General features: G+C 50.9%; 1 protein-coding gene across 1 annotated transcript in view; it reads left to right on the top strand.

Moving 5' to 3' along the window:
- Window positions 1-16,532, top strand: part of MYL10 (myosin light chain 10) — a 19,073-nt gene extending 2,541 nt beyond the window's left edge. The window contains exons 2-6 of the mRNA XM_068165354.1: window positions 131-206; window positions 1,757-1,861; window positions 7,161-7,239; window positions 15,211-15,259; window positions 16,286-16,532. Coding sequence (XP_068021455.1) covers window positions 131-206; window positions 1,757-1,861; window positions 7,161-7,239; window positions 15,211-15,259; window positions 16,286-16,384 — 408 coding nt within the window. The 3' untranslated portion in view covers window positions 16,385-16,532. The remainder of the gene's footprint in view (window positions 1-130; window positions 207-1,756; window positions 1,862-7,160; window positions 7,240-15,210; window positions 15,260-16,285) is intronic.
- The last annotated feature ends 9,421 nt before the right edge of the window (window positions 16,533-25,953 follow it).

The raw sequence follows: 25,953 nt of genomic DNA, 5'->3' as shown, positions 1-25,953 counted from the left end.
GCAACAACGTGGATGAAGACAAGCAAGTGAAGTATCCTTACAGCATCAATGGAATGCTCCCCATGACTGGTAGGTGTGACTGCAAAGCAGCGTGGCAAGGGCAATCCATTGTCCTTTTCTCTTCCAACAGGCTTTCACCATCATGGATCAGAACAGAGATGGCTTCATTGACAAAGCAGACTTGAGAGACACATTTGCTGCACTAGGTGAGCTGGGAGTTTGCTGCACTAGGTGAGCTGGGAGTTATCATTCAGTGCTTGAAAGAGATGCACTCTCCATTTGCAGCTTCACACAAGTAAAGCTGGTGTTGGAATAGCAGTGGGGGAAGCCATGAGATACTCAGGAGGAAACCTGCCTAGTTTGCTCTCCCTTCTGTATAGCAGTGTGGCAGTTGCTGTCTTACTGCATAGCTCCAGCTGGAAGGTCTCCTGAGCAGCTTCTTTCAGAAGGTCTCTCTGGGACTCACTGGTGGTGCAACAGAGCTGTGCAGCTGGCAGCTCTCCAAAGGCAGGAGCCCTCCCCTGCAACTAGCCCATAAAGAGCCCACCCAGGCAGGGGTCCATGCCAGGCATTTCTGATTTGCCTCTGAATCCAGGCTTCCCAGGATGCACCTTTTTCATCTGGGAGCCGTGCAGCATCTACCAGTTAATGTGTTTGTCACAGCCTGGCTGCCCCTCTGCCCACACAGAGGGAGGAGGACTCCCTGCGAGGCTCTGTGCCGCTGTGTGCTTGGGTGGGGTGCAATGAGCAGCTCCTGGCCTTAGGTCCTGGCCCCTCCACGTCCATCACAGTCCTGATCAGGTCAAGCAGATTCAAGCATATCTTCCTAAGGAAAAATCAAAATGATCCCCAACCTGGAGTTGCAGCCTTGTTGCAACATCTGAGGTTTGAACAGTGATGTAGGCATTTGGGCTCTTGCCATCTGGATCTTATTAAAAAGAGTTTGATAAGAATCTTTAATGCTCCCTGGGGTGGGATCAGACGCCAGCAGAGCCAGTGCAAAGAGCAGAAGCTCCTGAACTCTTTATTGTGACAAGAGGTTAGCAAACTTTGGCCTGTAGCTACTGTTACCCTGAAATATTTATTTCTTAAGGCCAAGTTCTGCTATCTTTCCTCTTCAGCAAAGCTCTTCAGTGCCTGTGGAGCAGTCGCAGCAAATTACCTCTCAATCTGAGCAGGGTTGCCAGGATCTAGATTCTCATCAGTAGCACAGCACAGGAATGGGGAAGGGGTAGGAGTGCACATGGGTGGGGAAGGGATAGGACTGCACAAGGGTGGGAATGGGATAGGACTGCACAGGGGTAAGGAAGAGATACCACCAAGAAAGTCCTCCTTCTGCTCAGGAAGGCGTCGTACAGCAAGGCATCGTGCTGAGACCTTGGATTCACTTCAGTCCGTTTGAACTCCGCTGTATTAGTATCAGTGGGGCCCAGATTTCACCTGAGGTGGGGGGGGAAAGAAAGGAAAAAGATAAAGAGAAAGAGTTTATTTGGCAGTGCCCCTTCTTGTGTCCACTGCTGGCCACCTCTGTATTATTTATCCTCCTCACTCCTTCCCTCGCCCTTTGATCTCGGAGCCAGCTCTGTCAATTCGTTTTACACAGAGGGGGGGGGGGGGGGGATTGTGGAGTTGTGTTCTGCCATGTTATTAGCAAAGTTGCAGAGAGCCCTGAGCTCCCCAGTGGGAGGAGATGAATGGGAATCGTTTTTTTGAAACACAATTTGTGATTTATTATGAAAAATGATCCTTGCTGCAGGTCGTCTGAATGTCAAGAATGAAGAGCTCGAAGACATGGTGAAGGAGGCGCCAGGTCCTATTAACTTCACTGTCTTCCTTACTATGTTTGGGGAAAAGCTGAAAGGTAAGTACCTTTGGGGGATTGGAGAGGTATCTGTCAAAGAGCCTCAGCTCTGAAATACCTCAGCACCTTGCAAATTGTAATAATGCATCCACAGAACAGTGCTTCAAGGCAAGGAGTGAGCTCCGCTTTTGCAGACAGAGCTGAGGTAGGCAAAGGCTAAGGGACGGTCCAGAGGACAGCTCAGAGGAGTGATTTCAGCTTACATAAGCTAACATGAAAGTGCTAAGTCGAGGTCCAGCAAAGTAATGAAAACACAGCAGCCTGGAGCAGAGTGCAGAGGAGTTACTCACAATGTGGTGCTCGTGCTGCTGTGGTATCCCTCCCAGGTTAGCTGGGATTAGGTTAGGGCTTAGAGTAATGTCAGCTGTTCTGCAGGTTTGTAGAGGCAGTGCTCTGGTACTGAGTGCCTTGATTCTGGGTAGGAGCCACTGCATGAAAGTTGTGCCAAGGGAGCTTCATGTTGAAGAATAGGAAAAATGTCTTCCCAGCAAGGGTTTCTGGACAGATGGGCAAAGTCCAATGGGATGGCATTCAACAAGTCCAAGTGCCAAGTGCTGCACTTTGGCTACGGCAATCCCATGCAGAGCTATAGGCTGGGGGCAGAGTGGCTGAGAGCTGCCAAACAGAGAGGGACCTGGGGGTGCTGATTGACAGCCACCTGAACATGAGCCAGCAGTGTGCCCAGGTGGCCAAGAGGGCCGATGGCATCCTAGCCTGCATTAGGAATAGTGTGGCCAGCAGGAGCAGGGAAGTCCTTGTGCCCCTGTACTCTGCATTGGTTAGGCCACACCTTGAGTCCTGTGTCCAGTTCTGGGCCCCTCAGTTTAAGAAAGACATCGAAACACTTGAAGGTGTCCAGAGAAGGGCAATGAGGCTGGGGAGAGGCCTTGAACACAAGCCCTGTGAGGAGAGGCTGAGGGAGCTGGGGTTGCTTAGCCTGGAGAAGAGGAGGCTCAGGGGTGACCTCATTGCCCGCTACAACTACCTGAAAGGTGGTTGTAGCCGGGAGGGGGTTGGTCTCTTCTCCCAGGCAACCAGCACCAGAACAAGGGGACACAGTCTCAAACTGCGCCAGGGGAGGTTTAGACTCGAGGTGAGGAGGAAGTTCTTCACCGAGCGAGTCATTCAGCATTGGAACAGGTTGCCCAGGGAGGTGGTGGAGTCATTGACCCTGGAGGTGTTCAAGAAGGGATTGGATGTGGCACTTGGTGCCATGGTCTAGTCATGGGGTCTGTGTTGATAGGTTGGACTCGATGATCCTCGAGGTCCTTTCTAACCTAAGTTATACTGTGAGACTGTGAGACTGTGATTCTGCACTGGCCCAGGCTGCCCAGGCAGGTGGTGGAGTCCCCATCCCTGGAGGGGTTTAAAAGCTGTGTGGATGTGGTGCTGAGTGCTGTGCTTTGGTGGCAGTGGCTTAGCAGCAGTGGTGGCACTGTGAGCTCTGGGGGAGTGGTTGGACTTGGTGATCTCAGAGGTCTCTTCCAACCTTGACAGTTCTATGATTCCATGACCTTCCCCCATCTGTGCTAGCTGTAGCCCAGTGGCCCAGCCTTGGTTTCACTTGAGGCCAGTAGTGACTTTGTATTTGCCTTGAAGATTTCAGTGAATAACTCAGAATGGAGGGGATAAAGTGAAATCATTTGATCTCAATGGATTTACAAGGGTGAAAGAGAGGGATTTTGCCACAGGAGTATACATGGGATCACTGTAGGGAGTTCAGAAATCATGAATACTACATTTGTTGTGGAACCTTGTAGTTTAGTGATCCCTCTTATGTGTTAATGGCCAGAAACAGCAGAGAAGGCATGTGAGGCCAAGAGAAACATCTCATGTCTATGTGTAGAATAAACCTTTAGAATAAACCAAACCAGGTTGGAAGAGACCTTCAAGATCATGGTGTCCAACCCATCAACCAATCCAACACCACCTAAACAACTAACCCATGGCACCAAGCACCCCATCAAGTCTCCTCCTGAACACCTCCAGGGATGGTGACTCCACCACCTCCCCAGGCAGCCCATTCCAATGGGCAATCACTCTCTCTGTGTAGAACTTCTTCCTAACATCCAACCTGAACCTCCCCTGGCGCAGCCTGAGACTGTGTCCTCTTGTTCTGGTGCTGGCTGCCTGGGAGAAGAAACCAACCTCTGCCTGTCTACAACCTCCCTTCAGGTAGTTGTAGAGAGTGATAAGGTCACCCCTGAGTATCCTCTTCTTCAGGCTGAGCAATCCCAGCTCCCTCAGCCTCTCCTCATAGGGTTTGTATTAGTGAGAGGTGAGAGCTTTGACCTGCAGAGCAAGGCTGGCTTTAGCCAAGCATGTTCCAGAAGTGTGCCAAAATGTAGTGACAGGACAAGGGGTGATGGCTTCAAGGGGAGATAACTCGGTTTAGATGAGACATCAGGATGAAATTCTTCCCCATGAGGGTGATGGGACACAGCAACAGATTGCCCAGAGAAGTTGTGGAGGCTTGGAGTGTTCTAGGCCAGGCTGGACGAGGCCTTGAGCAACCTGGGCTGGTGGGAGGTGTCCCTGCCCATGGCAGGGGGTTTGGAACTGGCTGAGATTTCAGGTCCCTTCCAACCCAACCCATTCTGTGATTCCCTGTTTCCATTATCCATGGGGAAAAGGTTGGTGGTGTGAAAAGATCACAAACAGAAAAGTGGAAAAATCTGATCCCATCTTCTTGAGCACCTTTGTTGTACTGCTGCTGGGCTCTGGCCTTACCCTGCTGAGCATGGGTTCAGTGAGGTGCTCTCTACACTTGGAACAGAAAATAGAGAAGTTTGAAAGAAAGGATTAGTGCAGCCAGGCCTCAAAGAAATCCACCCCTGCTACAGACACAGCATAGGTGTGAGGTGGGAGAGGTGATGGAGGAGGCTGTAGAATGACACCAAGGAGGGGATTTTGTTACCCAGCCATCAAGCTGTCTTGGGCATTACATTCCAGATACCATCCTGTAGAGCAGACAGTGCCCTTCTCCATGATCTTCCTCCTGGGACAGGTGACTCTTTGTTGTGGGGTGCCCTGCTCCCCATTGTTGCCTGTGTGTGACAGTTCTGATCATGCAGAGCATGGAAATGAGCAGTTCTGCCTTTCCCCTCGTCCTGCTTGTCTCCTACAATTTCTGGAGCTGGCAAGGAGTCTGGCCCTGCCAATTGTGTGGCCTGAACCCAGAGCCAGCAGAGGAAGGGGAATGGTGAAGCTCACCCCTCTTGTCTTCAGGTTTCCTGTTGGCTACTAGCAGAGGAGGAGGAGGAGGAGGGGGTTTTTCATTTCCATTTGGTGAAGGGAAAATCACAGCTGTGCTTGTCATGCCCTTCTGGTTGGGTTTGTCATGCAAAGGAAGCAGAGCCAAAAGACTGCACATTCCCAATCAAAACTAATTGGGATGAAGAGCCTTTGTAGTGCAATTAGAAAGGGAGAAAGGGCTAGAGGAAGTGGATATGGCAATTTTGCAACACTCTTTATTAGCTAAGTACCACTCAGAGACTTTGGTGAAAGGTGCTTTCTAAGTAAAATTTGTTGTGCTATAATTGATTTCTGTCATAAAGGGGGGAGCTGGGATTTTCGGGAGGAGCTTTAGCTTTATGCTTTGAGATTATGATGCCAGATGAACAGCTAACAAAACTGGGCTTATGTTAATGCCAACCACATGGAGCTGCTCCTACAGGGAGTCAGAATAATACAATTTGTACAGAAAACAGAGATGCCGCACATCAAAGAAACCACTTTATTTACCAGCTAATCAATAAAGAATGCCTGCTGCACTGCTTCTCTTCAAAGCCAGAGTCCAAGGGTATGACAGGGTAGAAAATGTAAAACACAGTAAGGAAAAAAAACACCAAAGTAAACCCCCCCACCACCCCCACCCCCCCGGTGGTGACTACTTAAAATGCAGAGCTCCCCTCGGAGCTGGAGGACGTGTCTCTTCGTGGGACAATCCAAGCCCTCCTGAAGAGCAGCACTCTTTGTATTGATCTCCCACTCACTGCAGTTGGGATGCACTGCCCAGAGCTTGGCAGAGGAATGGCCATGGCCAGCCAGTGTGTGACAAGAAGGAGGCTCTCCAGCCTGGGGTTTAATTCACTGTTACATCCACTGCCGGTCCTTGTGAGACCTTTCAGACAAAGAGAGCTGAGAAGGCATCAGGAGTGTGTGTAGTCATTAGAGGGGAACCTTGGCTGGGTTCTAGTCTGCTTCTCCCTCTGTCAAACTTTGGGACAAACTTTGAGCCTGCAAAGTTTTGTGTGGTTACCTCTTACTTAAACCATGCTCCCCACATTTCAGCATCCCAAGCAGCTTCACCTACCCCTGGGACAGTCTAACTGCTTGGAAATTTGGGTTCCTACAGTTAGAAATGATGAGTTGTGTTAGACATACTGAAACACTTCTCAGGTTCATCATTTCCCTTGGATTTTAGGTAGGCACAGAGTATCTGAGTGCATCTCAAAGGTGAAGTGGAAAAGTGAAGAGGCTGCTGTTTAAGATTCAGTTTGGAGGATTGAAGTCAGCCTTAGGTACAGCAGCTCTGTGTCCCCAGCCTGGAGTTAGAACGCCCTTGCAAAGCAGAAGCATTCAGTTTAACAATAGAAGCATGCATTTGCGTCTTTAGATGTCTCTAGCTTTGCTGAAAAGGATGCAAAGATCTTGTCTTGATGGGGAGCAAAGCAACAGCTCTGTAGCCCAGCTGAGAGAGAAACAATGTCTTGGAGCCAGCGTCTAGAGCTGTGATCCATCCTGTTGTGCAAGTAACACTTAATGAAGAGGTAGCCAAGTGGGAGCATGGTGCAGAACAGGAGTGCAGATCCCCACCTTACACTGATCATCCTGTTTGCATCACCTTCCCCTGACATTCTGATTTTGTGATGAGCTCTGTTTCCTTTAGCCAGGGAAATATCCTCTTCTCTGCAGCCAGGAACAAGCAACGTCAAAAGGAAGGCACTGTGCAAGATTAAAGGAAGCCAGAGAGGGAAACAGTTTGCTGTATTTTCATTTCTGAAAGCCACTAATCCTCTGGGTACTGATATTGGAGACCAGTTCCTGGAAGTTTTCTCTCCTGCAGACATAGAATAGATATGAGTTATTATTTTCAAGCTTCTGAGCACTGAACTCTTCACCTCTATTGTTTATCTGACATGACAAATGCTGCAGACTTAAGGAACATTTGTCTCCAAACCTCCAGCTGCAGAATTCTCCATTTTGCACCATTTTCAAGTGACTGCAATCACTTAGCAAGCATTCAGCAGCGAGAGAAATACACCCAGGCTGCTAAATTCTCTTTGATTCATTTCAGGCACGGACCCAGAGGAAACCATTCTGAATGCTTTTAAGATTTTCGACCCGGAAGGAAAAGGCCACATAAAGGCAGACTAGTAAGTGTACTTAAAATCCTTTCACTGCAGTGATTATAGTAGTGACAATGATGGCGATGGTGGTGGTGGTGATAATCATCATCATAAATGAAATGAAATAAATGTAAGAATTAATCTAGAACTAAATATAAGAAGGAGAAGGAGAGGGAGAAGGAGAAGGAGAAGGAGAAGGAGAAGGAGAAGGAGAAGGAGAAGGAGAAGGAGAAGGAGAAGGAGAAGGAGAAGGAGAAGGAGAAGGAGAAGGAGAAGGAGAAGGAGAAGGAGAAGGAGAAGGAGAAGGAGAAGGAGAAGGAGAAGGAGAAGGAGAAGGAGAAGGAGAGAAGGAGAAGGAGAAAGAAGGAGAAGGAGAGGGAGAGGGAGAGAGAGAGGGAGAGAAGGAGAAGGAGAAAGAAGGAGAAGGAGAAGGAGAGGGAGAGGGAGAGAGAGAGGGAGAGAAGGAGAAGGAGAAAGAAGGAGAAGGAGAGGGAGGGGGAGAGAAGGAGAGGGAGAGGGAGAGAAGGAGAGGGAGAGGGAGAGAAGGAGAAGGAGAAAGAAGAAGGAGAGGGAGAGGGAGAGAAGGAGAGGGAGAGGGAGAGAAGGAGAAGGAGAAAGAAGAAGGAGAGGGAGAGGGAGAGAAGGAGAGGGAGAGGGAGAGAAGGAGAAGGAGAAGGAGAAGGAGAAGGAGAAGGAGAAGGAGAAGGAGAAGGAGAAGGAGAAGGAGAAGGAGAAGGAGAAGGAGAAGGAGAAGGAGAGAAGGAGAAGGAGAAAGAGAAAGAGAAGGAGAAGGAGAAGGAGAAGGAGAAGGAGAAGGAGAAGGAGAAGGAGAAGGAGAGAAGGAGAAGGAGAAAGAAGGAGAAGGAGAGGGAGAGGGAGAGAGAGAGGGAGAGAAGGAGAAGGAGAAAGAAGGAGAGGGAGAGGGAGGGGGAGAGAAGGAGAGGGAGAGGGAGAGAAGGAGAGGGAGAGGGAGAGAAGGAGAGGGAGAGGGAGAGAAGGAGAAGGAGAAAGAAGAAGGAGAGGGAGAGGGAGAGAAGGAGAGGGAGAGGGAGAGGGAGAGAAGGAGAAGGAGAAGGAGAAGGAGAAGGAGAAGGAGAAGGAGAAGGAGAAGGAGAAGGAGAAGGAGAAGGAGAAGGAGAAGGAGAAGGAGAAGGAGAAGGAGAAGGAGAAGGAGAGGGAGAGGAAGAGGGAGAGAAGGAGAGGGAGAGAGGGAGAGGGAGAGAAGGAGAGGGAGAGAAGGAGAGGGAGAGGGAGAGAAGGAGAAGGACAGGGAGAGGAGAGGGAGAGGGAGAGAAGGAGAAGGAGAAGGAGAGAAGGAGGAGAGGGAGAGAAGGAGAAGGAGAGGGAGAGAAGGAGGAGAGGGAGAGAAGGAGAGGGAGAAGAAGAAGAAAGAAGAAAAAGAAGAAGAAAAAAGAAGGAAAAGAAGACAAGGAAGAAGAAGAAAAAGAATAAGCATAAAAAGAAGAAGAAAGAAAGAAGAAGAAAGAAGAAGAAAGAAGAAGAAGGAAGAAAAAGAAGAAGAAAAGGAAGAAGAAGGAAAAGAAGAAGCAGAAAAAGAAGAAGCAGAGAAAGAAGACGAAGAAAGAAAGAGGAAGAAAGAAGAAGAGAAAAAAGAAGAAAGAAGAAGAAAAAGAAGAAGAAAAAGAAGAAGCAGAAAATAAGCAGCAGAATAGGAATAAGTAGAGGAGTAGCAACAACAATAATAACAATAATAATATCACAATCTGAAGGCAGATTTTCAGCTCTATTTTCCCCAGTGTTTTACTCAAAAGAGGAACTGTCAGGCAGAGAAACCCTGAGCTCTGCAAGGCAGAGTTAGAAGGCTGAGCTGCTGTGTGTCTGCAGACCAAAAAAGAGATGTTATTGTCTTCAGACACTGCAAGGGGCAGCGGAAATGCAATCACATGTAGGCCATTAGATAGCCTGGTTTGAAGGCCTGGATATAAATCAACACATGACTCTGTGTAGATTAACTCCATATGGAAAAGTCAAATGAATGTCTGGTGCCTAACAGAGTGCTTGGCTAAACTGGGGAAGCAAGTCTCCTCTTAAAACAAGTGATCAATTTAATTAACTCTGGGCCAGGGCTTTGCTGAGGAGATTTTCCTTCTTCTGTGTTTACTGTTTCTGCTTCCACACAATAATTTGCTGTAAAATTCCACCAGACATGGTGGGAGCCAGCCCAAACACTATGGCTAATAATATGGCAATTATTGTCAGTATGGCTGCTTTTAAACTAAGGAGACAGGGCCTCATTTGTATTCAGAACCTGGAACAGCAGTGAGCAAGGTAGAAAGGACTGGAAGTGCTAATTGCACAAATGGAAATCCTCAGTACGCTGCTGGAATGGTGTAAAGCAGGCCCTCAGGTAAGCCAAAGGGTCCCACAACTCCAGCATAGTGGGGTTGGAAGGGAGCTCTGGGATCATCCCACCCACAGTAGCTTGCCCAGCAGCACAATGCCCAGGGGGGGTTGGAAGCTCTCCACACAAGGACACTCCACAACCTCTCTGGGCAGCCTGCTCCAAGCCTCCAGCACCCTCACACCAAACAACTTTCTCCTCCTCTTCACATGGAACCTCCTGGGGTCCAAGCTGTGCCCCTTGCTGCCTCTTGTGCTGTCCCTGGGCACCACTGAGCAGAGTCTGGCCCCAGCCTCTTGTCCCCCCACAGCTCCTTTAGCTCTTGCTGAGCATTGCTCAGCTGCCCTCTGGGGCTGCTCCTCTGCAGGCTCTCAGCCCCAGGGCTCTCAGCCTTTGCTCCTCCCAGAGCTGCTCCAGGCCCCTCAGCAGCTCTGCAGCCTCCCCTGGACTCTCTCCAGCACTTCCCTGTCCCTCTTGAACTGGGGAGCTCAGAACTCTGGATGTGGCCTCCCTAGTGCAGAACAGGGGGAGAGGAGAGCCCTCCTTGCCCTGCTGGCCACACTCTTCTTCATGCACCCCAGGACCCCATTGCCCTTCTTGGCCATGAGGGCACGTTTCTGGCTCATTCCCAGGTCCTTCTCTGGAGAGCAGCCTTCCAAGCTCTGAAGTGGGGTTTTCTATCCCATTAGCTGCAGCAGTGGATGTCTCATGGAAGTTAGCTGAACATACAAACTTGTTGTACAATATTTCTCTCCACTGCCAATGCACTTCCCTCCCACAGCACCCCAGGGGCCTGCTGTGGTACACAACAGGCAAAAGCAAGGCAACAGCCTCCTCACTTCTAAATGAACTGTCAGGCAGGTGGGTTTAGCAGACAATTAGGAGGGACAGAGGCACCCTGGTTGTGTTGGGCTTGGGAAGAGCTTGGGAGGTAGAGCCAGGGAAAGGCATCAGCAGTGACTCAAGCAGCCAGAATGAAATGCTGCCTTGGTGCCAACTAGGCCAGATCAGCCGGTAGTGAAATCACAGCCCTGAAACACAGCCCTCTGATAACACACCCCCCCCAGAATGTTCTATTTCCCACCACTGCCTGTAACAATACACTGCATGCAAAATCTGCAGCCTGCCACCCCCTGTCCTGCTCGACATTCCTTGGATGCTGGAAGGCAGTTGGAGTTTGGGGCTAATTAGGAATGCAGGCAGCACCACTCCAAACTCAAGATGAGAGAGAAATGCTTTAGCTTTTCCTTGATGGAAAAGGTCAACCTTGTCCCCACCCCCAGTGCATTGCTAACATTAGACAATTGTTTTAGTTCATCACCACAACAGAGCTCGATGTTTACTTATTAGACCCCAGGGTAATGTTGATCACTGCAGACCAAACCATTAAATCAATTCCCTGAATGTCTTTGAGGTTTAGCTTCTATTCATATGCTTCCAAAACTTAGGCATTGGAAGGTTTTGAAATAATCTGGATGTTGGCTCACAGAGCCATTTCAATATGACAGTTGAGGCTAATAAATAATATTTCTCCATATTAAACCATCTTGGAATGCTTCTCTGGCCAGCCCAGCCAGGCTGACCTTTAATCACAACTTCTCTTAATGGTCATGGAGCTAACATCCTTCTGGGGATTCTTATGCCTCTTCCCTCTGCATGTTTTCACCTCTAGTCTGGAAATGACTCACTTAGTCCATCTGATGGTAGCTGGGACGGAGGCTTCTAACCCTTCCAGAATCTCCAGGAGTTTAGAACTTACTTCCAAGCTCTGTGACAGACTTTGTTTGTCTGCATCATTCTACCACACACAAAATCCCTCCTGTAGCACGATGGCCAAGGGAGAAAACGCTTTAGGTCACATTCCCAACTGGTGTAAACAGGCACAGTGGTTGGAAAGGTTGGATGATTCAGTCCTGAATGCCATTCATTGGCCAATGTGAGTCAGGCCAGCAGCAGCTCTGTCTAATGCTGATGCCAACAAAGCTTCTCAGCTTGTACCAGATGAAAACGGACCCAGGACCTCACGCTGGACCCTTGGAGATCAGTTTGGCTGAGCTAGCAGGGTTTCTCCTCATAGCTGTAGCTGGTTTCAGCTTACCTGTTCTGCTTCAAGACAGCACACCCAGTGAGGAACCAAAAATGCCTCAGAGATTTCACAGGTGATTGGAAGAAAATGTTTTGAAACTACCAGAGGGCAACCCTGGGTTTGTAACTGCAGGAGGGAGTGCTGTCAGCCAGGAGAGGAGACACCACTCAGACTCCCACTGGAAGGCAAATGGATGTTCTCTTTTGCCCAGAAGACTTTGACTTTTTTCCCCCCCTCCTTTCTGTTGTGTGAAGCAAATAGTCTGTGAAAAAGAGAACAAGACACACAAGGAGCACAAGTTCCTTGGAAATGGTGTTTGCCTCCCTGTAAAGCAAAGAGTGGAAAACAAGCATAGATCCTGAACTCAGCCCTTCTCCCCTCTGAGTGTGCCAGAGCCTACTGGGCTGTGCATCAGAAGATTATAATTAGATCTTTTCTTTTCCTCTCCCTACATCAAGCATGAGGACAGGAGGCACGTAGTAGTGCTCAGATCTCTTCTTAGCTCAGCCCTGTTTATGGTGAAGTTTGTTTGTGACTCCTGACAAAATTGCTAAGTGCTTCCTCCTACCCTCCAAGCTCCTTCCTGCATCAGGCTTCCTATTTACATTTGCTAATGCTGTTTGCCCCACTGCACACATATCCCATAATCAATTTATGCTGATGAGAGTGGCCTCTCTCCTCTTGCACCCACGGATCACTTGAGAGCTCCGCTTCAAAACCTGCAGTCAGGCAGCTAAGGGCCAGGAAAACAAACCAGAAACAGCCAGGGATGAGGGAAGGCTTTGCTGAGCATAGAGCAGAGCAAAGCAGTGCAGGACAAATAAACACAATGGCTTGAGCTCTGCCTGGGACTGCAGAGCCTGTCCCCAGGCTTGCAGGGGCATTTTCACTCTCATCCTTGTGCCTAGGAGCCTTCCTCATTATTCAGAACCTTCTTTTTTTTCCCCCAGTTATCCCTCTCTGGCCTAACAAAAGAGCACTTCACATCCACAAGAAAGAGCTCCAGAAGTGTTTATGCCTCTCACACAAATGGAGCTAGGTCTTTGTTGTAGCCTTCTGCTGGCACAAAAGCTGTGTGTCAGAGGTAGGAGGAAACCCACTTGTAGCTCTTCTCCTCAGGATGGCACTTTGAGCTCTGTGGCTCTGCACTGGGCCCATGTGGGGCATGGCAGGGGGAGGGAAGCTTGGCTGGCTGGCCACAGCAGGTGAATTCTGCTCCTATGGAAGTGTTCCTGTGCAGATACAGGTTCAAAAGCAGAAGAGGCTCTTCCCAGGAGGCCTCTTAGAATCACAGAATAGTTTGTGTTGGAAGGGGCTTTTAAAGGCCATCCAGTCCAACCTTCCTGCAGGGAACAGGGACAGCTTCAGCTGGAGAAGGTTGCTCAGAGCTCCATCCAACTCTGCTTGGAATCATTTTCAGGGATGGGGAATCTACCATCTCTGGGTAGCCTGGGCCAGTGTCTCACCACCCTCAGAGTAAAGATTTCTTTCTTCTGTCTTGTCTGAATCTCCCTCTTTTAGTTTAAAACCATCACTCTTGTCCTCTCACAAGCCCTGCTAAGGGGTCTGGCCCCAGCCTTCTTATTGGCCCCTTTAAGTACTCAAAGGCCCCAAGCACATCTCCCTGGAGCCTTCTCTTCTTGTATCCAATTCTCCAAGCTGAAGCAGGCTTCCATCCTTGCTCCAGCCATGGGATTTGCACAGCAGACTGCTCAGCTGTTAGCACAGAGCTAGAGGCTGTGTTACTGATCTAGGAAACATCCTGGGCATGTATAAATACCTTGGGCAGTGAAGAAAGAGCCAACCCTGCCTCTTCAGTGGGGATGCAAACTCTTGGAGCCTGATGGAGCAATTCTACAGGAAGGAGCCATTATTAGTGCAACTGAAAGAGCGTTCTGACTCCCCATCCTTGGAGGAGCTTAAAAGCTGCATGGATGTGGTGCTTAGGGACATGGTTTAGCAGCAGCAATGGGATTCTGAGCTCTAGGCAAGACCTGATGAGCTCAAAGGCCTCTTTCAGCCTCAACAGCTGTGATCTATGTGAGTTCATACTGGTGGATGTTCTAGCTCATTGTGCAGGTACCCATGGAGCAGCTAAGTGTCAGGGCAAAACACAGAGATGTTTTACCTGAGGGGTTAGGCTGGAAACAGCAATAATTCTTCCTGCTCTACCTGTGTACCTATAAACTCAGGAAAGTCCTGGTGGACAACAAGTTCTGCATGGCACAGCAATGTGCCCTGGTGGCCAAGAAGGGCAAGGGGATCCTGGGGGGCATTCAGAGGAGTGTGTCCAGCAGATCAAGGGTGGTTCTCCTCCTCCTCTACTCTGCCCTGGTGAGACCTCACCTGGAATATTGCATCCAGCTCTGGGCTCCCCAGTTCAGGAGGGACAGGGATCTGCTGGAGAGAGTCCAAGGAAGGGCTCCAAGGATGCTGAAGGGACTGCAGCACTGTCTGTTGAGGAAAGGCTGAGAGCCCTGGGGGTGTTCAGTCTGGAGAGGAGAAGGCTGAGAGGGATCTGAACAATGCCTATCGAGATCTGAGGGCTGGGGGTCAGGAAGGAAGGGACAGGGACAGGCTCTGCTCACTTGTGCCCTGGGACAGGACAAAGGGCAATGGATGGAAACTCCAGCACAGGAGGTTCCACCTGAGCATGAAGAAGAGCTTCACTGTAAGGGTGACAGAGCCCTGGAGCAGGCTGCCCAGAGAGGTTGTGGAGTCTCCTCTGGAGCCTTTCCAGCCCTGTCTGGATGTGTTCCTGTGTGACCTGTGCTGGATTCTCTGCTCCTGCTCTGGCAGAGGTATTGGACTTGAAGATTTCCAGAGGTCCCTTCCAACCCCTAACATCCTGTGAGCCTGTGAAAAAAATTCCATGCTTGACCAGCTTCCCACAGTGGGCTTGCAAACAGCTGAGAGCCTGTCCCCAGAACGCTCTCTTTGATGTAATGGCACAGAGGATGCAGATTGTGTGTGGGACGAGTTCCTTGTTCCAGTGCCGTGACTCCAGATCAAGACATCACACCGTGAAACGCAACAGGTCTCAAGCAGCCTCACAGCCTCCTCTGGGAATGGCTGCATGCAAAGAAAGGGATTCTCAGATGGTGACTTGGAGGAGCAGTTGGAGCTCCCTTTCAAGTCCTCGCTCTCATTTCATGCTCTGCTCCTTTCATCCCCGGATTTTACGGAGCATAGTCTCCCGGTTTGGTTCTGTGAAGCCAGCCAAAGTTGTAAGGAGCAAGGGAGGAAGCCTACCACCCTGGCTCGAGATAAGCAGGCAAAATTTGCTGTATTTCAATTAGAGCAATAACCTTAAACCACTTTAAACCTCCATAAAACGTCACCAAAAGCAAAAGAAGTTGGCAGAGCGAGGCATTGACGCTGATGGGTGCCCACGGAGAACCTCTTACAATCTCCTGTAAGGATTAGCAGCTCTAATTTATGCAGTCACACAGATTTTCTTCCCTGCAGCTTCAGGAGGCATCTTGCCCTCTGAATTGTCATGTGCCATTATCAGCCCTAATCAGGTTATTTCTCTTTTTCATTTGAACAGCATCAAAGAAATGCTCATGACACAGGCAGACCGCTTCAGCCAAGAAGAGGTAAGGACCTTCTTCTTCATTCAAAGTGGGACTCCAGCTCCAGCTCCTATTCAGCAATAGGCATTTGCCCCTCTTTAAATGCATGAATTCAGCTGCAGTGCAGAGTGAGAGGAGGCTTGTGCCAGCTCCCAGCAATTAGGAACAATTCAAAGCATCCCTTCTGAATAGCTCCATGGCTAAATCAAAGTCAAACAGATTCTTTGGACTTCCATCCCAGGGGCAGCGTGGCCTATCTCTCGCTGCTCTTTCCTCCAGTGAGCTGGGCCACGATTTTACTACACTTCAAGTGGGTTTGGGTGGGGACTGGGAGCTGGTTTCCATTTCTGTGAGAGTTATTTTGCCTGAAATGGCTTCTGAAGCGAGGTGCTGACTCTGTGGTCTGTGTGAGACTGAGCATGGATTCTGCTGGCTGGCAGGAATCTGGAGGGACTTCATTTTCAGAAGAGAAGATTGAGTGGAGTTGGTTGGTGGCAGGAGCAGGCTGGAGCACTGACTGAGTGTGTTGTTTGGCCAGGCCTTACCTGGATTTCAGGGAGCCCTCTTTTTGACAGAGAACTTGTTGGGATCCTAGCAGCATGAAGCAATTGTGTCCTATCTCCTGTTCCAATTCTACCACACTGAGGAAAACAATTCCCTGGTAGTAGTCTCAAGCTGTGCCAGGGGAGGCTTAGGCTGGAGGTGAGGAGAAAGTTCTTCCCAGAGAGAGTTGTTAGCCATTGGAATGTGCTGCCCAGGGAGGTGGTGGAGTCGCCATCCCTGGAGGTGTTCAAGAGGGGATTGGATGTGGCACTTGGTGCCATGGTTTAGTAGCCATGAGGTGTTGGGTGACAGGTTGGACTTGATGATCTTTGAGGTCTTTTCCAGCCTTATTGATTCTATGTTTCTAAGTTGATTTCTATTCTATGTTAGCTGGAGGATCAAATGGAAGTGGCAAAGGAAGGAGCAGAAGCAGGTTAAAAATGAAGAGCAGTCCATGCTGCTCTCCCACAGCCCTGCCTTGCTAACACCTCCTTGTTTGCCCTGCAGATCAACCAGATGTTCGCTGCTTTCCCTCCAGATGTCTCTGGAAACCTGGACTATAAGAACCTCTGTTATGTTATCACCCATGGTGAGGAGAAAGACTGAGAGGAACGAGATGAGCTTCTCCTGTGATGATGCACCGAGTTGTTGCCTAATGCTTTTGTGTGCAGGACCAAAGGGCTGCACAGCCAGCGTGTGTGAAGCCATGTGCTCATCAGCAGAGAACCAATAAAACTATTGAGATGAGATTAAAGTTCTGTAATGCTCCTGGCTTGAGAAAAGATGCAAATACCAATTTGGGGAGGGTTGGTTTTTTTCCCCCCATCCTTTTCTGCCAGTGGTTTGAAGTGGAATTTTCTTGATGAACTGGTGCTTTCGTGATTTATTGACCAACCTAATGCTCACCAGATGGTCCACTGGGCACTGCAGCATTGCTTAACCTCTTGTCTTTTATACATAAGCTCCATGTATTAATTGAGAAATCCTCTAACTTATTGCACCAGGAGGAGTGTTTGGTAAATAGAGCCTTGTTCCATCTCGCAGCCCCTAGCGATGGAAGTGTAACTAAAACAACCCTCAGCTCTTGTGGCTGTGCAGCGTGCCCTCTGCAGCTCACCGGGGTGGCCACTTTCATAAGGCACTTGGCTCCTTTCCTTTGGTGCAAAGGAGCAGCAGTGGTGGTGGCATGGTGCCCCTGTGCCCCACAGCCAAATTTACCCAGGCACACTTCAGAGTCAGTGATCATGGATTTCCCCCTTAGGATGTGTGTGAAGCTGTCCATGAAACCCAGGCAGCTCCTTGTCTTGCACCCCTGGGTCACCAGCCTTGTGGGACAGGATCTCAGGTAGTGATAGGACTAGGGGGAATGGAATGAAGCTGGAGGTGGGGAGATTGAGGCTGGAGGTGAGGAGGAAGTTCTTCCCCATGAGAGTGGTGAAGCCCTGGAATGGGTTGTGCAGGGAGGTGGTTGGGGCCCCAGCCTTGGAGGTGTTTAAGCCCAGGCTGGCTGAGGCTCTGGCCAGGCTGATCTAGTGTGGGGTGTCCCTGCCCATGGCAGGGGGGTTGGAACTAGCTGATCCTTGTGGTCCCTTCCAACCCTGAATGATACTATGATCCTATGAGGCTATGACAGGGGAGGCAGCACTGGGAGGATGTCTCTTGCCAGAGGTCATGGCCAGTCTGGAGTCAAAGACCAGAAGAGGAGCTGCAGCCCAGGGTTACACATGAAAGCAGGAGGCCTCTCACTTTTACAGTCCAGGAGCTTCTGAAATGGGCTACAGGCTCTTGTTCTTGGCCTTCTAGGAACTGGAGGTGTCCTGCCTGTGTGGAATATTGCAGGAAGGCTTCCTGCGTGGGAGTCAGGAGGGTGCTGAAGCCAAAGTCAAACAGGCTTCTGCTGTTCACAGCTAATGGAAATGGTTTCCTTTTGCATCACTGTTGTTGGCACCACAGTCCCACAGGCATGGAGAGGAAGGAACAAGTCACTTATTTTCCATTTCCATCTCAGACTTTGTAGAAAGAGAACATGAGAGCAAGGTGTGAGGTTCTGTCCACATCAGGAGGGGTAGAAACCACATGAGAAAGCTTCAGCATCTGCATGGCTTGGGGATGTGACCTTCACCCCCACCTGCACTGTGTGGTGTTCCAGCAAAGCCCTGGAGTGAGTGAGAAGGCTCCTGGAAGACACAAAGCTGATGCAACAAATCTCCCCCCTTGCCCCTGCCTCCAGAAGCATCTTCCTGTACCACCAACACTCTCCAAGTGTAAGCAGGTGAGTCCCAATTGTCTCTACCAGGAATTCTCTCTCTTAAAACCAGGAATGGGCACAGCCAGGAGCAAAATCCAGCCCTGTCTTGCAAGAATCTTGCTGAAGATGTGGAAAGGGCTTTAGCACTTCACAGGCTCACAGGATGTTAGAGGTTGGAAGGGACCTCTGGAGATCACTGAGTCCAAACCCCCTGCCAGAGCAGGACCATAGAATCCAGCACAGGTCACACAGGAACACATCCAGATGGGGCTGGAGAGGCTCCAGGGAAGGAGACTCCACAACCTCTCTGGGCAGCCTGCTCCAGGGCTCTGTCACCCTTACAGTGAAGAATTTCCTCCTCATGTTCATGTGGAACCTCCTGTGCTGGAGTTTCCACCCACTGCCCCTTGCCCTGTCCCAGGGCACAGTGAGCAGAGCCTGTCCCTGTCCCTTCCTTCCTGACCCCCAGCCCTCAGACATTGATCAGATCCCTCTCAGCCTTCTCCTCTCCAGACTGAACAGCCCCAGGGCTCTCAGCCTCTCCTCCCCAGGCAGTGCTGCAGTCCCTTCAGCATCCTTGGAGCCCTTCCTTGGGCTCTCTCCAGCAGATCCCTGTCCCTCCTGAGCTGGGGAGCCCAGAGCTGGATGGGCTCCGAGGCTCCAGGTGAGGCCTCAGTAGGGCAGAGCAGAAGGGGAGGAGAGCTTCCCTGGCTCTGTTGGACACACTTCTTGCTATATGTTCCTGTAACGCTTGAAACCCTTCCGTGGTCACCCAGCCCTGGCCCTGGCCCAGCAGCTTAGCTGTGCTTTGTGAAGCACTGAAACTTCAGGCAGGGGTGGAGCCTACACCATTTCTTTCCTCTTTTAGGATTCTTTCCCCAGAAGCAGAGCCTTTGACCCTGAGGGTGGGGAGAGCCTGGCCCAGGCTGCCCAGAGAGCTGCCCCATGGCTGGCAGCAGTGCAGGGCAGGTTGTGTGGGGCTGTGAGCAACCTGCTGTGGTTGGGGATGTCCCTGCTGGCTGTAGTTGGGTTGGGCTGGATGACCTTTGAAGGTTCCTTCCAACCCAAAGCCTTCTATGCTGCTCTGATAGTTGAGATTTTGCTTCAGGCTCTTTGCAGACCCAGCCCTGTGTCAGCAGTGCTCAGCAAAGCCAGGAGCTGCAGGAATGTTTATTGCTGTTTCATTGACAGACTCCACTTGGACACTGCTTGGGTGTGGGTGAAGAAACTGCTCCTGCACGGCACAAACACACAGGCAGAATCTGATAATACCCTGCAGAAGCTCCACTAAATCAGATGCCCAACCCCATGAGTCCTGAGTGCTCACTGACAGGAGCCCAAGTCACTCAGGCACCAGAGGTCAGAGGGTGCTGATGGGTTTGCACTGCTTAAGGATTCCAGAATGAGACTGAGGAGCAGACAAACTGGCACCCAGGCTTACCTCTGGCCTTCCCTCTAGAGAGGTTTATTGTTTCCTCAGGTATGCCTACCAAAACCCATGGAGGATAGTGCTCTGGAAAGGTGAGGTCACAGTGCTCTGTTCCCTCAAAGCCTGCACACTTTCTGATAGCTCCTTTTCCATCTGATGCTGCCCACTTCCATGACCTCTGCCAGTGCAGCTCTCTGGCATCTTAGGCTGATAGAAGTTTGGCCTGAGCAGGTCCACACTGTCCCCAGCCCCTGGTTGCAACCCTCCCTCAGAGCAGCACAGCCCAGGGACTGTCTCATTGCTCCTCAGTCACCTCAGCTCCCTGCATGTCCTTGTCTGCAGCTGGCAGCACCCTGAGGCCTTAATGGCCCTGGTGGCCTTGACAGCCTTCACCCACACCTGCTGTCTGTGGGGCCAAGAGCCCCATTCCAGCTCAGCCCAGGGCCTCCAAACCTTGCTTGAGGTACACTCTTGGACTCACACTACTCCTTGGGTCTTCCATGCCCCTGTGGACCTGCCCAGCAGTCACTGCACTGTTTATGACCAGTGACTGTCACTGGATTTGGCTTATCTGCAGCTGACCTTCCAGCTTCAGCAGTGTCTGATCACCTGGACTCTTGGCCCTGACAATTGTCTTTGGGCTCAGCTTGCTTGGGTATTGGTGAGACCAGCTGCCTGCTGGCCATGTTACCATGTTCCTTAGGGAGCAGAGGGGCTGGGCAGGAGCATGGAGCTGTGGGGAGGATGGCAAAGAGGAGCACCTCGGTGCAGCTTAGGCTGAGCTAGGCTCTGCCTTTGTTTTGGAGCAACTCACTGGATCCCCCTGACTTACCTTGAGTAACTTTGGCAGCTTTTTGGAGGCAGCTAAACCAGAGGCTCTGCTTGAAACCAAGTCCAAATTTCCTCCATCTCTTGATGGGGACCAAACCAGGGTGCAGGCTGTGAGGACTTTCAGCAGCTACCAAAGCCTCATGCACCACCAGCAGAGTGATCTCAACGACCCAGAGCAACCAGGACACTCTGCAGTGGTTTGTAAGCTGTATGAAGCATCAAGTTCCCTATCTGATTCTCTATCTCTTTGCCTTCAGGTGGTTTGCAGTTCTGCTGCTCCTTCCCCACTGGTGCACTCTTCTGTTGGCCAAAATCCATTTCTCCTTGGTTTTCCCTGCCCATTGCCCCAGGATTGCTGCACTTGAAGGGCAGTGCAGTGGAGATGTGCCTGGGGAGATCTTGGGGCTGGGCTACACCACCAAGCTTGTTGCTCACCTGGACTTCTGCACCTTAAGCTCCTGGACCATCACCGAACCATAGAATGGCTCAGGTTGGAAAGGACCTCAGAGATCATCTACTCCAACCTCCCTGCCATGGGCAGGGACACCTCTCAGCTAGACTTGGTTGCCCAAGCCCTCCCCAACCTGCCCTTGAAGGAGGCATCCTGCCAGTGAATGTGGAGCCATAGCCCTCCTCTTCTCTAAGAATAGAATAGAATAGAATAGAATAGAATAGAATAGAATAGAATAGACCAATTTGGAACAGAACTTCAAGATCATCACATCCAACCCATCAACCAATCCAACACCACCTAAACAACTAACCCATGGCACCAAGCACCCTATCAAGTCTCCTCCTGAACACCTCCAGTGATGGTGACTCCACCACCTCCCCAGGCAGCCCATTCCAATGGGCAATCACTCTCTCTGTGTAGAACTTCTTCCTCACCTCCAGCCTAAACCTCCCCTGGCACAGCTTGAGACTGTGTCCTCTTGTTCTGGTGCTGGCTGCCTGGGAGAAGAGACCAACCCCCACCTGGCTACAACCTCCCTTCAGGTAGCTGTAGAGAGCAAGAAGGTCTCCCCTGAGTCTCCTCCAGGCTAAGCAACCCCAGCTCCCTCAGCCTCTCCTCACAGGGCTGTGCTCCAGACCCCTCCCCAACTTCGTTGCCCTTCTCTGGACACCTTCCAGCAAGTCAACCTCCTTCCTAACCTGAGGAGCCCAGAACTGGACACAGGACTCAAGGTGTGGCCTAACCAGTGCAGTGTACAGGGGCAGAATGACCTCCCTGCTCCTGCTGGCCACACTGTTCCTGATGCAGACCAGGATGCCCTTGGCCCTCTTGGCTGCCTGGGCACACTGCTGGCTCATGTTCAGCTGCTGTCACCCACTACCCCCAGGTCCCTCTCTGTTTGGCTGCTCTCAGCATCTCTGACTCCAGCCTGCAGCACTGCCTGGGGTTGTTGTGGCCAATGTGCAGCCCCTGGCACTTGGATGTGTTCAGTCTCCTGCCCTTGGCCTCTGCCCATCTGTCCAGCCTGTCGAGGTCCCTCTGCAGAGCCTCTCCAACCCTCCAGCAGATCAACTCCTGCCCCCAGCTTGCTGTCATCTGCACATTTACTGATGATGGACTCAATGCCCTCATCCAGATCATCAATGAAGATATTAAAGAGCACAGGGCCCAGCACTGCTCCCTGGGGCACACCACTGGTGCCTGGCTGCCAGCTGGCTGTGGCACCATTCACCACCACTCTCTGGGCTCAGCCTCCAGCCAGTCCCTAACCCAGCTCAGTGTGCTCCTGGGGGGGAGGCCAGAGGTTCAGGTAGTATCAGGCAAGTGCTACAGGCTTGTTCTAAGAATCTTTATCAATCCCAACTTCATTCCAGTCCCTATTTTCATCTGGGGACATAGTGCTGTGCTTAGGGGCCTTGGCTGCAGCCTGGAACAACTCAAGGGGACAAAGAGCTGAGGGGAATTCCACAAAACCAGATTCTCACCAAGCAGCACTAAACTGATCAGATGGGAACTGAACTCACATGAACCCTGGCAGTTGCTCCTCAGTGTCAGCCCTTTCACAAACAATTACTGGTTGGATGGGGACAACCAAAGGAGCAGTGCAGAATTGATAATGTGCTTTATTAACTCTCCAACGTTTAATCCTCTGAGCCTGGCTGAAGCAGAGCAGCCTGGGCAGTGAGCTGGCTTGAAAGGCAGAGAGGTTCTCAGCAGCTTCCCCAGCTTGCTGTTCTGCTTGGAGGCAGGATTGTTGCTGGCAGTGTTTGTCTGCCCTGCCTAAACTCCCTAGGTAGCCTCAGGTCCCAAGTTAGCCTTCTAGTGATGCTTTTTATTCCCCCTACTCTCTAACCTAAACCTTTCTGTCTGCAAATTAAGCCACCTCCATCCTTTGCATCCTCTTTGCGGTGAACATTAGCACACTGAGGGCTGCTCCTGTTTCTTGTGCTCAGAGTTCTTTTCCCAGCTTCTCCTCTCAGCCATCTTTTCTACCCTTCTGGCTCTCTTCAGGATTGCCTTAAATCTGTGCATCTCTTTCTTAAGACATTCCAACTTGGGTGCAAAATTCCAGCACCAGCCAGAATGGAATAATTATTTCTGGGCTTGGCTGTCTGTGAGAAAACCAAAGCAAAGCCACCCCCTGTGATTCAGCAGCAGTGAACGTTGTGTCTGCTTCCAGGCAATGTGGGGAAAAGTTTCTCCCAGACCTCTCTTAGTAACTCCTTGCTCCTCATCCCCCTGCAGCCTGGTCCATCTGATCCAAAAACTTGCTGAGAGCTGATTCCTCTCTGCTTCTGTGACCTTGGTCATGTGCCAGCAGGGGTTAGCTAAGGACATGCCTTGAAACCTCTCTGATGTTAAGCAGGTGCAAACTGTCTGAGGTTGGAGCTTTCTGTGTGACAATACAGAGCCAACCGAGGTCAACATCTTGATTAATGACCTGGGTGATGGAACAGAGTGCAACAAATCAGGCTCAGGGATGACCTCATAGCCCTCTACAACTACCTGAAAGGTGGTTGTGGCCAGGTGGGGGTTGGGCTCTTCTCCCAGGCAACCAGCACCAGAACAAGAGGACACAGTCTCAAGCTGTGCCAGGGGAAGTTTAGCCTCAAGGTGAGGAGAAAGTTCTTCACTGAGAGAGCTGTTAGCCGTTGGGATGTGCTGCCCAGGGAGGTGGTGGAGTCCCCATCCCTGGAGGTGTTCAAGAGGGGATTGGATGTGGCACTTGGTGCCATGGTCTAGTCATGAGGTCTGGGGTGACAGCTTGGACTTGATGATCCTCGAGGTCTCTTCCAACCTTGGCTACACTGTGAGACTGTGAGACTGTGAAATCTGTGCTCTTCTCAGTGGGGGCACAGAATCCTAACATGGGGGGGTTGGAAGGGACCTCCATTCCAAGCCCTGCTCCAGCAGGGCACCCACAGCACAGTGCCCAGCACCACAATGCCCAGGGGGGGTTGGAAGCTCTCCACACAAGGACACTCCACAACCTCTCTGGGCAGCCTGCTCCAGGCCTCCAGCACCCTCACACCAAACAACTTTCTCCTCCTCTTCACATCCAACCTCCTGGGCTCCACTCTCTGCCCCTTGCTGCCCCTTGGCCTGGCCCTGGGCACCACTGAGCAGAGCCTGGTCCCAGCCTCTTGCCCCCCACAGCTCCTTTAGCTCTTGCTGAGCATTGCTCAGCTCCCCTCTGGGGCTGCTCTCTTCACATCCAACCTCCTGGGCTCCACTCTCTGCCCCTTGCTGCCCCTTGTGCTGTCCCTGGGCACCACTGGCAGGAGTCTGGCCCCAGCCTCTTGCATTCCACTCTTCAGCTATCGATCAGCCTAGAGAGGATCAATGACAGGATCAGATCCATTGACTGGGTGAGAGGCAAAGAGCATGAACTGAACTGCAGGAGAATCCATTTGAATGTTTTCACTGTGGTAGTGGTCAAACATTGGGGCAGGTTGCCCAGATAGGTCACAGAGCCTCCAGCACTGGAGATGTGCCAAAATCAACTGGATATGATCCTGGGAACTTGCTTAGAGCAAGAGCTTTGGTGTAGACAAGCTCCAGAGGTGCCTTCTAGCGCCAGCAGCTCTGTGCTGCTGTGCTGATACAGGCAGCAGCTCTGTGAATGCTGCCCCAGTGGCAGCTGCCTTCTGCTGGGCTGCCACATGGGCAATCCATGCTGCACCTTGAGCCTCAGGCCCCTTCCTGAGCAGCTGCAGCCCCACCAGCTGCTGTCTGAACTTGGCTGGTTCTTTTCTAGCAGCCTGCACTGATTCCTTCTGCTGGATGGAATGGCTCTGATGGTTTAACGGTTGGACCTGATGAGCTTGAAAGCCTCTTCCAACCAACTACTTGTATGTTTCTATGGATCTTATCTCCTCTTCATCTCAAGGCTGTTCTGAATTACATCCCTCTCCTCCAAACTCCACCCCAGTTGCCTCAGCTGGCTGTGCCCACCCATACACTTTGCACAAGGGTTCTCTGTTTGCCCTACAAACTGTTAATGATGAGCTGTATCTGACCCATGGACAGTCCCTCCTTCCTTCTCCTCTTCCTATTCCTTCTCCCTTGTCATTCTTGAAATGCCAGGGAGGTGAAGGGATCAATGTCCCTGGAGGTGTTTGAGCAAAGCCTGGGTGAGGCACTTGGTGCCATGGTCTGGTTGATTAGACAGGGTTGGGTGATCTGTTGGACTTGATGATCTTGGAGGTCTCTTCCACCCTGGCTGATTCTGTGCTCCTGTGTGCTTCCTATCTGAGCAGTGCTGATGCATGCTGGACCTGATGCTTAGCTGTGCTCTCTCACTGGGCTTTGAGATGCCTGTAGGCAGCTGTACAGAACAAGTTCCTCACCTGTGGCCCATGCTTCATTTCCCCATTGCTCTGTTTAAGTTCAGGTGGCCCTCAGCAAGATGACCTCTGTGGCTCAAGGACAGCCTTGCCTCTCTGAGTCATCCCAGAGACTTAACTGTGGCCACTTAAATCTTGTGCCTGTTCAAGGAGGCTTATCTCTGCAGGACCTCTGATGAGTGAGGACAAAGAGGTCCTTGAATAGGCATTCCAGGGCATTTCAGTTCATCTCTCTCTGCTTCAGCCTCTGCAAGCATCTGTTTCCCTCTGCTGCTGCTCAAGCATGGGAATGCTACCTCAGGTATTCAGTATTCAGTATTCCTAAGGTTGGAAGAGACCTCAAAGATCATCGAGTCCAACCTGTCACTACAGACTACTTAAGGTCAAATATGGCAACACCTTGGGTCCCTTTTGGGGGGAATTTGGCCATTGCTGACTGTTCCTTTTGGTTTCAAAGATTCCCTGATGTGCCACTTGGCCTGAGGAGCAGCTGGGCTCCTTGCAGAATCACTCTGGTCAGCTGCTTCAGCTGGAACAGGGAGCCCAGACGTTGGGCCAGGCAGGAACTTTGCTTCAAATGGTCAGAAGGCATCACTCATGTGAAGGGAGACCCAAACAGCCAGAGGACTGCAGCAAAGCAGAGAGGTGGAGCAGTGCTCTGAGGCTCCTCTGCCGCTGATTCTCCATGGTAGAACTGGGAGGAAAATCATAGAATCATTTCAGCTGGAAAAGACCTTTGAGCCTGAGCCCAACCCTCAAAGCTCTGCTCAGCATAAACTGATCATTCAGCACTCTTGGTGCTTCAGCCACAAGCTTGGGTTTGATTCTTTTGTGCTGGTGGGTTTTGTTGTTGTTGTTTTGGTGTTC

The sequence above is a fragment of the Melanerpes formicivorus genome, unplaced genomic scaffold, assembly GCF_026170545.1.
Source record: "Melanerpes formicivorus ecotype bairdi unplaced genomic scaffold, bMelFor1.0.p_v2 SCAF_88, whole genome shotgun sequence".
Taxonomy (NCBI): Eukaryota; Metazoa; Chordata; class Aves; order Piciformes; family Picidae; genus Melanerpes; species Melanerpes formicivorus.
The sequence above is the reverse complement of the archived record's forward strand: the minus strand, read 5'-3'. Positions and strand labels throughout refer to the sequence as shown.